At 37.4% G+C, this 17,450-nt stretch overlaps 1 protein-coding gene across 1 annotated transcript in view; it reads left to right on the forward strand.

Moving 5' to 3' along the window:
• The window catches only part of ADGRF5 (adhesion G protein-coupled receptor F5), an 83,737-nt gene that overhangs the window by 57,728 nt on the left and 8,559 nt on the right, over positions 1–17,450 (forward strand). Inside the window, 5 exon segments of the mRNA XM_020993882.2 lie at positions 3,705–3,914; positions 9,203–9,415; positions 11,239–11,394; positions 12,799–13,007; positions 15,787–15,966. Coding sequence (XP_020849541.1) covers positions 3,705–3,914; positions 9,203–9,415; positions 11,239–11,394; positions 12,799–13,007; positions 15,787–15,966 — 968 coding nt within the window.

Below are 17,450 nucleotides of genomic sequence, written 5' to 3' on the forward strand. Positions count from 1 at the left end.
GAGATAAGGAAATCAAGCCACAACTTCAGGTGTAGGAAGAGGGAGTCAGGGCTCTTTGATGAGTCTAATGGTGTAACAATGGAGTTCACAAATTTACTACCAGTTTTTGGTTCTGACAGGAGCAGTGGAAAGAGCCATCAATCTGGTGTCAGAATGGATTTGAATTTCTTTTTTTTTTAATTTTTAATTCATTTTGAACTGAAATACCAAAAAAAAAACCCAAATTTTTTCCATATACATTGCATAACACAAAAAAAGGATTCAATATGAAACCATGAATCTCCATTTCACAATTTACTTTTTTTGAACAAAATGTGTAACAAATATTACACATCATTTTCAGAGCTACCCTGGCTTTCTGTGCTCCCTTCTGCTTTTTGTTTGTTTGTTTTCTGCTGCGCATTTTTTTCTCTCTCTCTGCCCACCCACACTAGAGAAGGCTACCGTTAGACACAGATATGTGTGTATATGCATATATGTAAAATCATACTATACATACTTCTATTTATCAATTCTTTCTCTGGAGGTGGATAGCATCTTCCTTCATGGATCATTTGTAATTTATTTGAGTGTTTATCATACTCAAAATAACTTAGTTGTTCACAGTTGTTCTTCAAGCAATATTGCAGTTACTGAATCAAAACTTCTCTTGATTCTACTTATTTCACTTCAGGTTTGAATTTCAGTTCTTAACTACCTTTAGAAAGTCACCTTGGACAAGTCACCTCCCTTTCCAGGGCCTCAATTTCCTCATTTTTAAATGAGGAGATTGGATTGGATGATCTTTGCATTCACTTCCAGCTGTGATCCTATGTTAATGGCATTCTTGCAAAGCAGTGTTGGTCAAGGCAATATTTTGGGGTGTGTTGTTAGGTACACATTCATTATGCATTTCTACAATTAATAAAGACTTGGAGAAGAAGAGCACACTGGGACAAATTCCATTATGGAGCTGGTGGGGGCTGGAGGTAAGGGTAGGCTGTGCTCACTCGGCTCTGAAAGAATCTACCAAGCTAAAAAGGCTTTTATTTGAAGTCCAGACTACTTATGTACAGAGATGCCCCTAATGTTTTTAGGAAGGTAAACTCTGATTAAAATGAAGAACAAGGAGAGTGGAATTGAAAGAGAAGGTAGTGAAAGATTGTGGCTGCCAATACACAAAGGGCCTATGGCCTATCTACATTACCTTGATTAATTAATTGTCCTTCAACAAATTTTTTTACCTTGTAGTGACCTGTTTATTTTCACAGCCTCTAGACCTATCTGTTTAAAAATAATTTTGATATCTTTTATTTTTATATAACCTGTATTGCCTTGATCCATCAATCATCCATCAACAAATATACTCTCCCAGTAGTACTATTTATTTCCATAGTCTCTAGACCTGTCTTTTTTTTTAAAATAGGAGGGAGTAAAAGAAGGGATGTAGGGGAATATATAGGAATTATGAAAATGAAAGCTAGCAACAAAATCTATTTTAAAAAAAGACACAAAACAAACAAATGTATCAAAACAATTCTGACATTATATGTAGAATTTCACAGACATGGAGCAGAATGTGTGTATATGTATATGTGCATGTGTGTATAGACGTGTACGTATGCATGCATGTGTTGGGAGACAGAGAAGGGAATCTTCTCTTCTTTGAGATGAAGCAAGGTCATTAGAATTTCACAGCGTTTTCAGTAAGCATTTCTGAAGAGCCTACTATGTGCCGGGCACTGTGCTTAGAGCAGGGAATGCAATTACAGTCATGAAGCAAGTTGGGGCTGTCAAAAGAGCTTACACTGGAGGGTCGTTGGGGGAGAAGGGGAGACAACATAGGAAGAGGTGAGGCTCAGGGTGGAGACAGGGTCTGGGAAGAGGGGATCAGGAAAGGCTTCCTTTCCAAGGTAGTATAAAAATGTGTCACAAAATGAGGAGGTTTGACTGTATGGCCTCTAAAGTCCCTTTCAACTCTAAATAGATGTTGCTGTTTGATCATTTTTTAATCTTGTCTGACTCTTTGTGACACTGTTCAGGGTTTTCTTGGCAAAGGTACTAAAGTGGTTTGCCATTTCCTTCTCCAGCTCATTTTACAGATAAGGAAGCTGAGGCAAACAGGTTAAGTGACTTGCCCAGGGTCACGCAGCTAGGAAGTGTCTGAGGCCGGACTTGAATTCAGGAAGACGAATCTTCCTGACTCAAGGCCTGGTATTCTACCCACTGAGCCACCTGGCCGAGATAAATTGATAACCCTCCTTAAATTCAGAGTCCCTTCCTCAAAGGTTTTCTTCTGAAACCACCCACTTTATCATTTCTTACAGTGCAATAGTATTCCATTATATTCATATATCATAACTTGTTCAGCCATTCCCGAATTGACAGGGATCCCTTCAGGTTCCAATTCTTTGCCACTACACCTCTTCTTCTTTCTAAAAAGTTCTTTATTATAAGGAATGACTCTCTGGAAGGAAGCATGGGTTGCAATATGAGTAGAAATCTAGGTGAAGGGGGTAGCTAGGTGGTGCAGTGGATAGAGTACCAGCTCTGGAATCAAGAATACCTGAGTTCAAATGTGGCCTTAGACATTTGATACATTACTAGCTGTGTGACCCTGGGCAAGTCACTTAACCCTGATCGCCTCAAAAAAAAAAAAAAAGAAAAAGAAAGAAATCTAGGTGAAATACAAACAAAAAATAACAAAATTTTTTAAATTAAAAAACCCAGTCCAGCTAAAAATATAAAAATAAACTCACAAAGCCATAAGGATTTGATACATTTATTTGTTTTGTGGAACTTTTTTTTTCTTTAAAAAAAGCATTATTGAGAAATAACTCTCTAGGAGGGAATAAAAGAAGGGATATAAATAAATACATAGGAATTATAAAAATGAAAGCTATCAACAAAAATTGTTTTAAAGAAAGAATAGGCCTGAAGACTATGGGAATAAATAGTACTACTGGGAGAACATATTTGCTGATGGATGACTGATATAGGAATATCATTGATTGAAAAAGGAATACTTAGGACTACATAGAGAATCTTACTATTTGCAAGGTAGCCTATTCCACTTAGGGACAGATATAATTATTAGGGAGTTTTTCCTTACGTGAAACCGAAATCTTCAAACATACTTCCCATGTCCAATTATAACATTAACTCACTGACTCTAATTCTTCTTTCTAGGACCAAACAGGTCAGCCCTCTTCCATGTGATAGCTCTTTAAATATTTTAATACCGTGATCATCTCCTCTCCTTCACCACTTAACCTCACCCCCAGCCTTCCCTTCTAACACCTCTGATTCCTTCAGTTCAATCTAATAGAGTTTAGAATTCCCTCACTCACTTGGTTTCTTTCTTCTCTGCTCTAATGTAACCACGTTAGGATGCTAGGAATGAGCGGGTTAGCAGTGTGACTTGGGTTAGAGGTCAACACCTGTGAATTTTCAGCCTTTTGTCACTGCTGATTATCAGGATATAATTCTAAGCCGCAAGAGGAAGTGAACAAGTTCCGAGGGGATGTGGTGGAAACGTGTGGCTCAAAGCACCATCAGCAACAGACTGGAAACTAATCAAACAGCGGAACACTGAGGGCCCCATCTTGTCCAGACCAAGGACAGGACGGTCCATTGTAGCCATCTTTATCCTAAGAGGTTTTCCCTCTGGATACTACCAAAAAAGACTGATGTTTTTGGCACTGTTTTTGTTTTGCTTTTTTCAGCCAATCTGACGGTAACTCCAGACCTGATTGCTATTTCTGAAGGACAGAATTTCTCCATAAGATGCATCAGCGATGTGAGTAGCTATGACTCAGTCTTCTGGAACACCTCAGCTGGATCCAAAATAAGCCCAAAGTTTTATGTCACCAAGAGATATCCCGACAGAGCTGAATCAGTGCTTATGGTAGAGACTGCAACAAGAGAATGGAACGGTGAGTGGAAGGGCCATATATGAAGTAATAATTGTAAAGTTCTCAGCAAAGTGCCTGGAACATAGCAAGTACCTGTAAATGTTAGCTACTGCTATTACTATATCACTTTGTGGAAAGTGTTTTTTATTTGTTTTATTTTTATTGATATCTTTTTTTTATTTATACCATACAGAGAGCTATCTCATATAATGAAAAAATAGAAAATAAAGGGAAAAAAGCAATTCAGCAAAATTTATTAACACCAAATCCAACATTATATGAAATATTTCACACCCATAGTCCCTCACTTCTGCAAAGCAAGGAGAAGGGGACAAGCGTTTACTAAGTGCCTACTATGTTCCAGGTGATTTTTAAATATTATCTCATTTGATCCTCGCAACAACCCTCAGAGGTAGGTGCTATCATGATCCCCATTTTAAAGTTGAGGAAATTGAGGAAACAGAGGTGACTTACCCAGGGTCATGTAGCTAGTAAGTATCTAAAACCAGATTTGAACTGATGTCTTCTTTATTCCAGGTGCAGTATTCTACCACTCTATTATTTAGCTGCCTAAAGAATTCTTGTATCTCCTCTTCAGGGCCAAGTTTGTTTGTTCTTTCTAATTATTTTGTTGTTCTTTCCATTTATATTGCTATAGTTGTTGTATATATCGCATTACAGGTTCTGCTTCACTTTGTGTCAATTCTTATGTTCTTAATTAATTATATTAATAATTGTAATAATATAACATTATCATATCATATTATATATAATTATATAAGATATATGGATAATATAATATGGTATAATATTTATATAAATATGAAATATATAAAATTATATGAATAATATATAATTATATAAATTCTATTCATTTTTATAGAGAAGTAATATTACATTATGTTCATGCACTGTGCATTTTGTTTAATCATTCCCCAATTGATGTGAATATACTTTGTTTCTACTTTTTAAGCTACTATAAAAAGTGCTGCTATTAATATTTATAGCAGACAATTCTTTTTACAGCAGTACTAGGAAACCAGTGAGATATCTGTGTGTGTTTACATACATATATATAATATATAAAAATGTATGTATATGTATACACACATATAACTTTTTATATGAATAGAACACTTGGTATTTTAACTCCTCTGCGGTAAAGAAATTGGTTAAAGGGTTCTTGTCCTTCAGAATGTACTGAACTGTTGGGCTAGAAAAAAGAAACAATAACTTTATTATATATTTGAAAGGAATAGCAAGTTGTACATAATAGATTTGCAGTTTCATGTGCAGTCATATTTTTATTATGCTATGTTATTTAAATGCTTTTTTTATTCCATAAAATAAATTAATTAAAAATAAAATAAAGTTAAAAAAAAGAATGCTGTAATTAGTTCACATTTCACTCCCGTAAATAGACCATATCAAGGGGGTATTTTAGTCCTTGAGTACAAAGGACACTATGGATCACAGCCACAATTAGTGATGCTGATATATGAGGTGAGCATCACAGTCTTGCAAAAGGAAAGCAATACAAAGACACCCACAAATCAACTTTTAACAAGGTAGGTGGAGACCTGTGGGAGAGACCTATGGACACAAGGCCCTTCACGGAGACAGAAATCCCACAACACCCTCAGGGAGGGAAAAGAATCCATTTGGGCCAGGGAAGAATATACCTGGAATGTTTTCTCCTCTGATTGTTCCAAGGTCAGCTTAGGCAAGATTATAGACCAGGTATTTCTTTGGTGTCTTCTCCCATTTCCTGCCATTTCTGTCTCCTGACTGTCAGGTGCCAAGGTCCCTCTGGCTGCCTAAGATAATCTACTGCAACCACTCTGGGCCTCACAGAACAGCTCTGGATAACTTCTTCAGAGGACAGGAACTGAGAATAAACTTTCTTCGTGGGTAGTACAGATAATGATGGCTATGGTATCAATGGCATAGGTGAGGATAGGATTTGGATAAGATGACCTCACCCAGATGCACTCAGAGCCAAAAATCTTTCCCGATTAAAGTTGGGAGAAGGAAGTGATGTTTGAAACAACATTCAGAAGGAATGACACATTCAGAGGCCTCCTTTCACTTAAACATATCATGTCAATATAATAACTGATACTTACATAGTATTTATAAATGTTCAAAAAGCTTAACATACATCAGCTTGTTTGAGCCAACAGCAACCTGTAAGGTTAATACAGCAAGTATTATTATTTTCATTTTACTAATAAGGGAATTGAAGCTCACTGAAATTAAGGTACTTGTTCAAAGTCATCTCATAAGCAGTAGAGAGGCCAGGATTTGAATTCAGGTCATCCTGCCTCCAAGCCTAGTGTTCTACCAACTACATTCTATTCTGCTCTTGAAGAAATAATTGAAGCAAATGGGATTCAGGTTCCCTGAATCATGATTCTGCTGGTTGGTGTGTGATATTTATTTGACCAGTACCCTCATTTGTAAGCTAAAGGAAGCAACAAGGAACTCAGTTTTTCTAGCTGGGTAGTCACACTGAGTACTTGGCTGAGCAGAAGCTGCTACAAAAACAGCATGTATAGGAGCAGCTCGGTGGCCCAGTGGATAGAGCGCCGGCCTTGGAGTCAGGAGGACCTGAGTTCAAATCCGGCCTCAGACACTTGACATGTACTAGCTGTGTGACCCTGGGCAAGTCACTTAACCCCGTTGCCTAGCCAAAAAAATAAAAATAAATAAATGCATGCTTAAAAAAAAAAGTATGGCACAGTGAAAAATTCACTGGATTTTGCAATCAGCTGAAAGAAGACCTGGGTTCCAGCCTCAGCTCTTTAATCTACTAGCTGTGTGACCCAGAGCAAATCTTAGCCTCAGTTTCCTTATCTATAAAATGGCACAATAATATTTATGCTAGCAACCTCTTGTGGATGTTATGAAGTAAACACATTGCAAACTATAAAGCGCTAGAGTAATATGAGCAGTAATTTTTTTATTATTTCATTCTGCCCATCTTTCTCAATGTTGTTCAGTCATTTCAGTTGTGTCCAACTCTTCATGAGGTTTTCTTGGCAAAGATATTGGAGTGATTTGCCATTTCCTTCTCCAGCTCATTTTTACAGATGGGGGAACTGAGGCAAACAGGGTTAAGAGACTTGCCCAAGGTCACACAGCAAGTAAGTATCTGAGGTCAGATTTGAACTCAGGTCTTCCTGACTCCAAGCCTGGCTCTCTAGACACTGCACCACCATGCTGCCCTGTGCCACCTAGCTTTCTCAATGAGTTTCAGATAAAAACAGTCCAAGGTCTAGTCACTATCCTGATGTTATTCCTATATATTCAGTGTTCTGTAGACTATTGCGCAGGTGGTTGTAGTTAAAAAAACATTAGGATGTAAATTCATCCTCTGTAGGCCCCCTGAAAACATCCTTGGTCTTAATCTATTTGCAGATAGGACAAAAGAGATGGAATGTATCCTGTCAAGTTCCTACACAATTTTAGTCTCCTCAGTCAGGTCTACGTGCATCGAACATTTTTGTGTTCTATGTAGCTTGGAAGTTCTGAGTATTTGGGATGGTGCTGTTTATTAAAATGTTGTACTTCAGCTTTTAATAATTTTTTTCAGTTAGATGTGATTTTATTATTTTAGTACATAAGCCAAAATTTAAGCAACCAGAGCAGAAGCTGTGGATGATTCGTATTTCCATTGGGTGGGAGCACTTCTTGGTCCTATAGTACCAAGCCAGTCAATGAATTCGGTTCTCATTCAGAATCAGACAGAATTTAGAACCCTTATCCTTTCTGTTTCTCTCAAGAGAAATGCAGGCAATTGTGGACAACAGTTCAATGCATGATAATAATCTAGTCCCAGTGTTAGTTGAACTCTCTAGAATATTTTAAGGTCTTTCTTCATAGTACAGGGAACTGTGGTCAGTTAGTGAATGAAGGAAAATGAGCATCTGATGTATTATTTTAGCCATCAGGTCGTGTCTTGCTAGATATTTTGATAGGTGCTAAATTTTAGAGTCCTCAGTGATATGCTACGCAATTTCTACCATCTCCTTACTTAACCTACATTGATCACTAAATCCAAATTCATTAAAGATTACCCTTCTATAGTCTCCGGTGGTAATGAAACTACATTTATTATAAAACCCCACTATTCCTGCAAACCAGTCTGCATGACTCAGACACTTTTTCAATGTTCCTTCATCAACATAATGTTAACCAAATTCATGTAGACCACTCCCATGGGGGGCCTTTTGATTCTATTCTTAGATCTTTGTAGTTCTATAGGTTGTGTTCCCAAGTAAGCTACTTTCAATTATATTTGATGATTCCAAAAACTTATACCTGGTATCAGCATTTACTCTTGCTCTGTGATGTTTATTTATTCCTGTAACATTTCTGATTATTTTTTACCAGCTTGTCATGATATTATAATTAAAATTAGAGTTATTTTTATTATTATTATCATTATAATTAGAAACAAAGTGCTGGACTTGGGGTCAGGAGACACTTATGTTCAAATCTCACCTCGGACTTACTAGCTATATGGACATGGAAAAGTCATTTAACCTTTCAGAGTCTGTTTCCATCATCTGTAAAATAGGAATATGATATTTGAAGTACTTACTTCACACTGTTGATTCAGGGTTCAAATGAGGAAGTGCATGATGTCTCAAAGGTCTTAGTGGAGTTTTAAGCTGTGGATTATGGAAGCTTTAAATTTCCATAGTTTAAAACTTCACTAAGTCTCTTGGGACATCATGTATAAGTAAAGTCATTTGTAAACTTTAAGTTGTTATGTAAATTTCACTTGTCATATTATCATCATAGTACAGTTATTCTTTCCGTATTGCTGGGGTTAAGGAAGCAGCACTCCCACGATCTGGAAAATCCTCATGAAATTTTTTGGCCCACCCTTTGTACCAGAGAAGAAGTCTGAAGTTTTTTTCTTTTTTCTTTCATAGAGTTTACAGTACATTATTATAAAATTTGGGTTGATATTATATAATATTATACATATATTTTATGCATTTCTGAGTTTCTGAACTTTTTCTGAGTTGTCTACTGGCCTTCACATGTTTTCTACAGCTTCTGCAGAACTCCTCCAAAATTCTGATTTAATTTCTTATGCGGACCCACGATATATCAAAACTGCAATAGGGAAGGTTGTGTTGTGACAGGGATAACTGTACAATGCACATGTATCTTTACTCCTAAATTTTTCCAGTGGGATATGATCAACAATGATGACAGACATTGTGAAATAACACCACCCTAAGAATGATTGAGTCAATTTTTTTACTAGCCTCTCTCTGCTTCCTTCCATCCAGGTGTTTATCACTGCATATTTAGGTATAAGAGCTCCTACAGCATAGCCACAAAGGACGTTACCGTTTATCCATTGCCGCTGAAGCATGACATCCTGCTTGATCCCTTGGAAGCTGATGTTCCCTGTGGGGGCGTCTGTCACTTACAGTGCTGCATAAATGAGGCTGTAGACTACAGAGTAACTTTCCAAATTAATGGCTTGTCCTTTCCCGCTGGTAAGAGCAACTACTACATCATCTGATCATGCTGCTTCATGCATGGGGATATAGGCAAGACACAAAGATGATGACAAGATGCCAAGGAAGGTGGGCAAAAAGAGTAACAACAACAGATTCAATAATCCTTGGCTGCCACTGTATTTTGCTACATACTTAGAGTCAAGGAAGGCCAGCGTATCCGTTTCACTGATGGTTGTTTCTGCATCCCTCTATCTCATCTTTACACAAATCTTTGTCCTGTTGGAAGCTTGTGGGGCATAGTGCAATTCCCCTGCAAAGTTTCTAACCCAAGAATCAAGTTAGGTCAATGTATAAAAAGATAAGGGTTGGGCTGGATAATCTCCCTGGTCCTGTAAGTTCTAAAATCTCATATTTCTAAAAATTCCTAATGGAAAAGTCTCTCAGATCTAAGTATTTATAAAACAATTACTATGCATTTCCCATTCAATCAACAAGCATTGATTTAGCACTTGCTATGTGCCAGACCGTGCTGGATGCTTGGGATGCAAAGGCAAAGAATGAAACAATCCTCACTTTCTAGTGGCTTTTGTGTCTCCTCATTTGATGAAAGAGCATATAAAGAAGCTTGAGATTCAAAGTTTAAAATCTGTTTGGGGAACAAGATGTGTATGTATGGAATAGTTAAGAAATAATACAAATCTATAAGTGAATAAGTATTATATTAATAATAATATAACTAATAATTACGATCAACTAATAATTATAATTTTAAATATTAAATTATTATAATTAATTATAATTGTACAAAATGTATAATGTAGCAATATAATAATATATAATACAATTGTAATAAATAATTATATTAATGATACTATAATATTAAAAGTGAAGTGATTTTCAAATATTATCTCATTTTGTCCTCACAGCAATCCCAGGAGTTAGGTGTTGTTGTTGTCCCCATTTTCCAGATGAGGAGAGACAGAGAGTGGTTAAGTGACTTGCCCAGGGTCACACAGCTAGTAAGTGTCTGAGGCTGGATCTGAATTTGGTCTTTCCGACTCTAGGCCCAGTAATTTTTCCGCTTTGCCACCTAGCTGCCTATAATATAGAAAATAAATGTTATTTGGCTTCAAAGGTCAGGGATATCAGTGTGGGCCTGAGCAGTCAAGAAAGGCCTCAAGTAGAAGGTAGGGATTAACAGGCCCTTTAAATATGGCACCATAAATAACAGGCCAGGCTTGGAGTCAAGACCTAAGTTTAAGACCTATCTCTTAAACACAGTAGCTGCATGATCACAAACAAGTTTGTTAATCTCTTAGTGTCCTAGGCAATTTTCTGACTCTTGAGTAATAGCTCTAGAGCTGTAATGGCACCCTCATTTTACAGATGAGGAAACTGAGGCCCAGGAATGTTATGTGACTTGCCCAAGGTTACAAAGGCATCAGAAGCAGGATTCAAACCCAGATCCTTTAACTCTAGAGTGAGTACTCTTTCCACTATACCTGATGAGCTGCTGATACACTTTTGTAGAAGGAGTTTCTGCAACAGGAGTTCCCATCACCAATGAAATCATTGGTCCAAAACTCCATCCCAATTTAAAAAAAAAAAAGAGATTCAATTAAGTTAAAAGGACAGAGAAGAGCATTGTGGTAGGAGAGATAGTAGAAGTTAAGGTTTGAAGTCAATAATCAGCATATTCCTGGGATGGTGAAGAGAATGGCCTCATTATAGCAAAGGTTTTGTGTTAGAGAGATAGATGGTTGGCCAAATCCCGTCCACCTGGCCCTTGTTAAAGAGGACTAAACACCTTCCATATTCAAGGCTGCACTGTGAACCTCTGTAAATCTCCTTTTCTTTAGTAAAAGAAGCTCAAGAAAATCGAGCCTGCTATAAATACAGTTTAATGGCAAACACAACTGCTTGGTGCTCGGAAACAGTTCAGGTATCTTGTATCTTCGTCAACTCAGTCAACAAATCAGTCCAGAGTGCACTGGTCCCTCTTCACCTCATTCCCGGTAAGAGCCCATTTTGTTCCTCTCCCACACTGCAGCCACGTCACCTGGACCCAACATCTTGTGACTTCCGTAATGCTGCTGGGACTTCAATCCAAAGGGCAGAACTGCTGATTTTCTAACTTTTTACATCCCTCTGGAAATACAACAAACCCCCAGACAAGGAAATATAGGATAACTTTAGGAGCGAGGGAAAGAGAGAGAATGAAAAACAGAGAGACAAAAACAAGGAGAGAGAGAGAAGACAGAGAGCAGAGGTATGGAAAGGGAGGGAGGGAAGAAAGGAGAGAAACAGTGACAGACAGAGCTAGCGAGACAGAGACAGACAGAGGTAGAGTAGGAAAGGGAGAGTGAGAGAGATAGAGACAGAGAGACACAGACACAGAGAGACAGAGAGTGCATTAACAAGTATAGGGATCAGAAGAGATTCATATAAGATGATATACCTGAGCCAATTTATGTTTTGGTTTGGTTTTGTCTTTGTAATGAGGGCCATGTTTAGAGTTAATAATAGCTAAAATTCATATAGCACTTTAAGGTTTGCCAATGTCTTATAAATATTATCTCGTTTGATCCTCACAACAACCCTGGGAGGTAGCTGTTATTATGATCCTCATTTTATAGTTGAGGGAACTGAGGCAGACATAAGTTAAGTGACTTGCCCAGGATCACAGGGCTAGCAAATTTCTGAAGTTGAATTTGAACTTGGGTATTCCTGACTCCAGACCTAGAACTCTATTCACTGTACCATCCAGCTACCCTTCTTGTTTCTACGAGAGCTTTGGGACTGTTTCCACCCATGCAGTCGTCCAGCACTAGGAAAACCACTTAGGCCTGACATAGCAAGCTCTGAGTGCACTCTTGGTCCTGACTCCACTCTCTGACAAGAACAGAAGGAGGGCCAAAGGAGTACTCAGACCAAGATTCCAGTGATGAAACCCTACTGCCCAGCACAGTGTCTTACACATTTCTTGTTGTTGTTGTTTTTCAGTCATTTCAGCTGTGTCCAACTCCCCCATTTGCCAGGGCTTTCCTGGCAAAGATACTGGAGTGGTTTGCATTTCCTTCTCCAACTCATTTTACAGCTGAGGAAACTGAGACAAACAGGGCTAAGTGACTTCTCCGGAGTCACACAGCTAGTAAGGATTTGAACCAGGAAGATGAGTCTTCCTGACTTCAGGACCAGCACTCTTAAAATAGATTGCAGCTTGAAGAAAGATGAAGATTCTAAGAGGGAGAGATGAGAAGATATTTGCAGTGCCTCCTACATTGCCTTCCATGTAGTAGGAGTTTAATAAATTCTTATTGAACGGAATTGAAATGAACTGACAAATATTACTACTTTACCAAAGACCATTCCAGTGTCTACTCCTTTTTTCCCATGACTTCATTTTCTTTCCCCTACAGAGGAGAATATCACATGCCAAGATCCCATCATAGGCAATGGCAAGCCAGGGAAAATGATTCACAAATTGTGCCAGTTTTCAAACATCCATAACAAGTTGGACCATGGAGTGGGTGGAATCATCACTTACATATGCGAAGACTCCAAATGGAAAGTAAAGAACAACAATTGCATCTCTGCACCAATCAATTATCTGCTTGGCATGACAAAGGTAATTCCCAAATGTAAAAACATACACACACACATACACACACACACACACACACACACACACACACACACACAACATACCCATGTCATATGCATTATATAGAATTATTATTTATAATTATATAATTATTTGTTATATAATCACAAATTATATAATTATATATGATTATTTATAATTATGTCATCATGTTATATTATATTATACATTAATTATATATGATAATCCCATATTGTATATGTAATATTCCCATATTATATATAATACCACTGTGACATATATAATATTCACATGTATGTATATATGATTTCCATATTTTATATATTATATTATATGATATATTAGATATGTGATATTGTATATGATATACTATATATTAAAAATATTATATATATATATACATAAAAATATAATAGTTACTCTCTGACTATATCTGGAGAAGCCTTGGCAAAAGTTCCTTGGAGGGAAGAGAATCTGCCTGATCCATCCTTCTTTTTGTTCAATTTTTACTGATAATTTTTGTTTCAATATCACCTATAGTTTCCAATATATGTCTTTACCTTTGCTACCCAGAATCATAGAGAGGAAAAAGCCATTCAGCAAAATTAACCAATACATCCACCAATTCCAATAGTATATACAGTGCTCCATGTAGTTCCCCACCCCTGCAAAGAAGGGAGGGAGGCACTTCTTTTCTATCTCTTTCTGTGATCAATCTTCACTATTATAACTACACAACATCATTTTATTCGTGTAGGTTTTTTGGCTTCCATTGTGGTAGCCATGATGTATTATATTCCAGGTTTGTCTTACTTCACTTTGCATCAGTTTATATAAGTCTTCTCAAATATATCTGTAATCCTCATTTATTGTGGTGCGGCCGTTTCCATTGCATTCATAGGCCATAGTGTGATTAATCATTCCTCAGACTATGGGTGTCTACTTTGTTTACAATTCTTTATGATTACAGAATAGGCTACTATAAATATTTTGGTGCATATGAGACTTTTCTTTCTGTTTTCATCCTGCAGTCAGAAGAATGGATTATCTTTTAGTTTATGAGGCTCAAAAACTTTGCCTTTAAAAAAGCTGGAGGATAGATAACATTTAAAATGCAAAAAGAAAAAAATCCTAATATAAATTAATGTGACCCGTTAGAGGGCTGGCTTAGGAGAGGAGAGGCTCATTTGTGGAGTGACCTTGAAATATTTCTCAGGCTCTTTATGTGGCCTTTCCACCATGTACAAATCCCATAGGATAAAATCCCTCATGTCAATTAACTCAATGCTTCTTCTTTCAAATCTAATCAAATTCATTCCTGATATGCCCCCAAAGATAAGTCCTCTGCCAGGGAAGCTTCTTTTTATCACCAAGTGTACTCTAGACCTACTACCTCTTCCAGTTCTGGGGAAAAATAAAGAAAAAGTACCTCTCGGAATTCATCTATATAGACAGCTCAAGACAATCTTAATAAAATTATTCCTAGGCAGACATGTTAGCTTGAATTTTTGTAGTAAAAAGAATGCTCTACTTGGAAGCAGAGAGTCATGGGCTGGCATCTGACCTCTGTTATATAGTAGCTGTGTGATTGCTAGAAAGTAACTCTGAGCCTCAGTTTCCTCATCTGTAAAACAGGGATTATAGGTATAGGTAGTGCCTTCCAGGGCTGTTTGTGAGGATCAAATGAGACTTTATGTGTGTGTGTGTGTGTGTGTGTGTGTGTGTGTGTGTGTGTGTGTGTATAAAGTGCTTTGCAAAACTCAAAGCACTGTATCAGCACTAGATATTATACTTATTTTGTCCAGAGCTATAATTTCATCAGTATTAATTCCATAGGAAAAGGAACTCCCGATGAAGAAACTCCTTCCAACAATGTAGAGCAGCAGCTACTCTGCAACTTAAAGCATTCTCAAATATTCTGGGGTTTTGTTGTTGTTCAGTCATTTCAGTCATGTCCAACAGTGACCCTATTTGGGGTTTTCTTGGCAAAGATACTGGAGTGGTTTGCCATTTCCTTCTCTAACTCATTTGACAGATGAGGAAAATGAGGAAAATAGGATTAAGTGATTAGCCCAGAGTCACACAGCTAGGAAGTGTCTGAGACTGGATTTGAACTCATGAAGATGAGTCTTCTAGACTCTAAGCCCAGTGCTTTGTTCACTGTGCCACTTAGATTAATTGACTTGCATAGGATCAGACAAAAAATATGTCTGTGGGATTTAAATCCACCTTAATTAAATTAAATTTAATTAATTAGTTTAATTTAATTTAATTCCTGACTCCAACATTGGTCTGCTACCATTTACAGGTTGTTACTGCTGTACCTGTCTACTTCCTCCCATGTACACATTTGTTACCCTAGTTTGGGCCCTTGACTTTTCTCGCTCAGACTATTATAGCCTTCTCCTAACTGAACTCTCTGTCACAAGTCTTTCTCCTCTCTAATCCATCTTCCACACAGCTAACAAAGAAAATTTTCCCAAAACACAGGTGTAGTCATGGGACTTCTTCCTGATAAATGGCTCTCTGTTACTGTTAGGATCAAATATAAAGTTCTCTGAGATTTACGGCCCTTGATGAACTATTCTCAATCTGCCTTTCCAGCCTAAAAACACACTACCTAACCGATTATGGACAGCTAGGTGACACAGTAGATAGAATGCTGGGCCTGGAGTCAGGGAGACCCGAGTTCAAATCCGATGTCAGACGCTTAGTAGCTACATTTGAGAAGCTTTGTGAAGAAATACAACTTGTTCACTAACTGGTGACTTTTCTCACATAGACTCTGGTTATGGGCCCTGAACAAGAAGAGAAGTTGTTACCATACCTTCAGAATCTGTCCAGTAGTACTGGGAAGGTGCAAAATGAGATCAAATCATCACCTGGAAACCTGAAAGCCATCATTACCATCCTGGAATTGCTGTCCACAGTCCCAACCCAAGTGAATATGGATATGATGACAGTAAGTTATACTCCCAAACTTTAAGAGCTTTGTTTGGATTTCATGTCTTCAATCCATATGACATACTCCCATCGATTAGGAAGCAGTGTGGTACAGAGAAATGAACTCCAGGCTCCTGGGTTCAAATCCCATCTGTGCTGCTTATCACCAGTGAGGTCTTGGAAAAGTCATTCTATTCCATGTGCTTCAGTGTCTTCATCTGTAAAGAAAGGAAGTTGGAACAGATGATGTCTGGTATCCTTTCTAGCTCTTCATTTGTGATTCTATGATTAACTCAGCATCTTTTTTTTTTTCATTTCTGTAACAAATCTTCTCTGGAGATACCACCAAGGGACAGTCCTGTGCTAGGTCAGTTTCTTGGTCAATTTGTCATTGTCAAGGTCATGCTACAGGTAACGTTGGTCAAATCCAATGCATGGACTGCCAATTGCAGCTCTAGTGTTCCAAGTCTTTTGGACTTCTGGTACTTTTCTCAAATTCACTTTGGCACCTGCCCATTTCTGTATCAGAAAATAGTAAGAAGCATGACCACTTCCCAAAAACACAGGCCATATTGAATGAAAAGCTTCTATGAGTCATTTTAATTCAGTAACCATTTGTTAAGCCTCTGCTATATGCTTTACACCATGTTAGATACTGTAGATGGCTACAAAGATAAGCAAACAAAAATTTTCTGTTCCCAAGACAGCTTCCTTTTAACTGGAGAATACAACATAGAAACAGAGAAGTAAATAGAAGATAATTTGAGATTAGTGAGAGTGCTAATGTCTAAGAGTCAGGGCAGGTTTTCCATAGGAGGAGGATACCAGGGCTGAGCTTTGAAAGAAGCTAAGGATTCTAAGATAATAATAATAATAATAATAATAATAATAATAATAGAATTTACATAATTATTTAAAATTTTAAAGCACTTTATTGTTATCATCTCATTTGATCCTCATATCAACTCAGGAAGGTAATAATTATAATAATTCATATTTATTATTTAATAATTAATAATATAATAATTCACAACCAATATTTATATAGCATCTGTTATATGCCAGGCATATAAGCTAGATAGATAGAGTGCCAGGCCTGGAGTCAGGAAGACTCATCTTCCTGAGTTCAGATCTGGCCTCAAATAGTTAATAGCTGTGTGACCCTAGACAAGTCACTTAACCCTGTTTGCCTCAGTTTCCTCACCTGTAAAATGAGCTGGAAAAGGAATGACCCATCGCTCCAGTATCTTTACCAAGGAAACCCTGAATGGGTTCATAAAGTCAGACACAAGTGAAATGACAGAACAACAAAGTATGCTAAGTGCTTTACAATTATTATCTCATTTGTTTTTCACAACAACCTTAGGAAGTATTCTCCCCATTTTACAAGTGAAGAAACTGAGGCACAAAGAAATTGACTTGCCCAGGGGCACACAGATGATAATTGTCTGAGGCAGGATTTGAACTCTAGTTTTTCTGACTCCCAAGTCCAATCCTCTAACC

Source organism: Phascolarctos cinereus, unplaced genomic scaffold (genome assembly GCF_003287225.1).
Source record: "Phascolarctos cinereus isolate Bilbo 61053 unplaced genomic scaffold, phaCin_HiC Scaffold_5;HRSCAF=322, whole genome shotgun sequence".
NCBI classification, from domain to species: Eukaryota; Metazoa; Chordata; class Mammalia; order Diprotodontia; family Phascolarctidae; genus Phascolarctos; species Phascolarctos cinereus.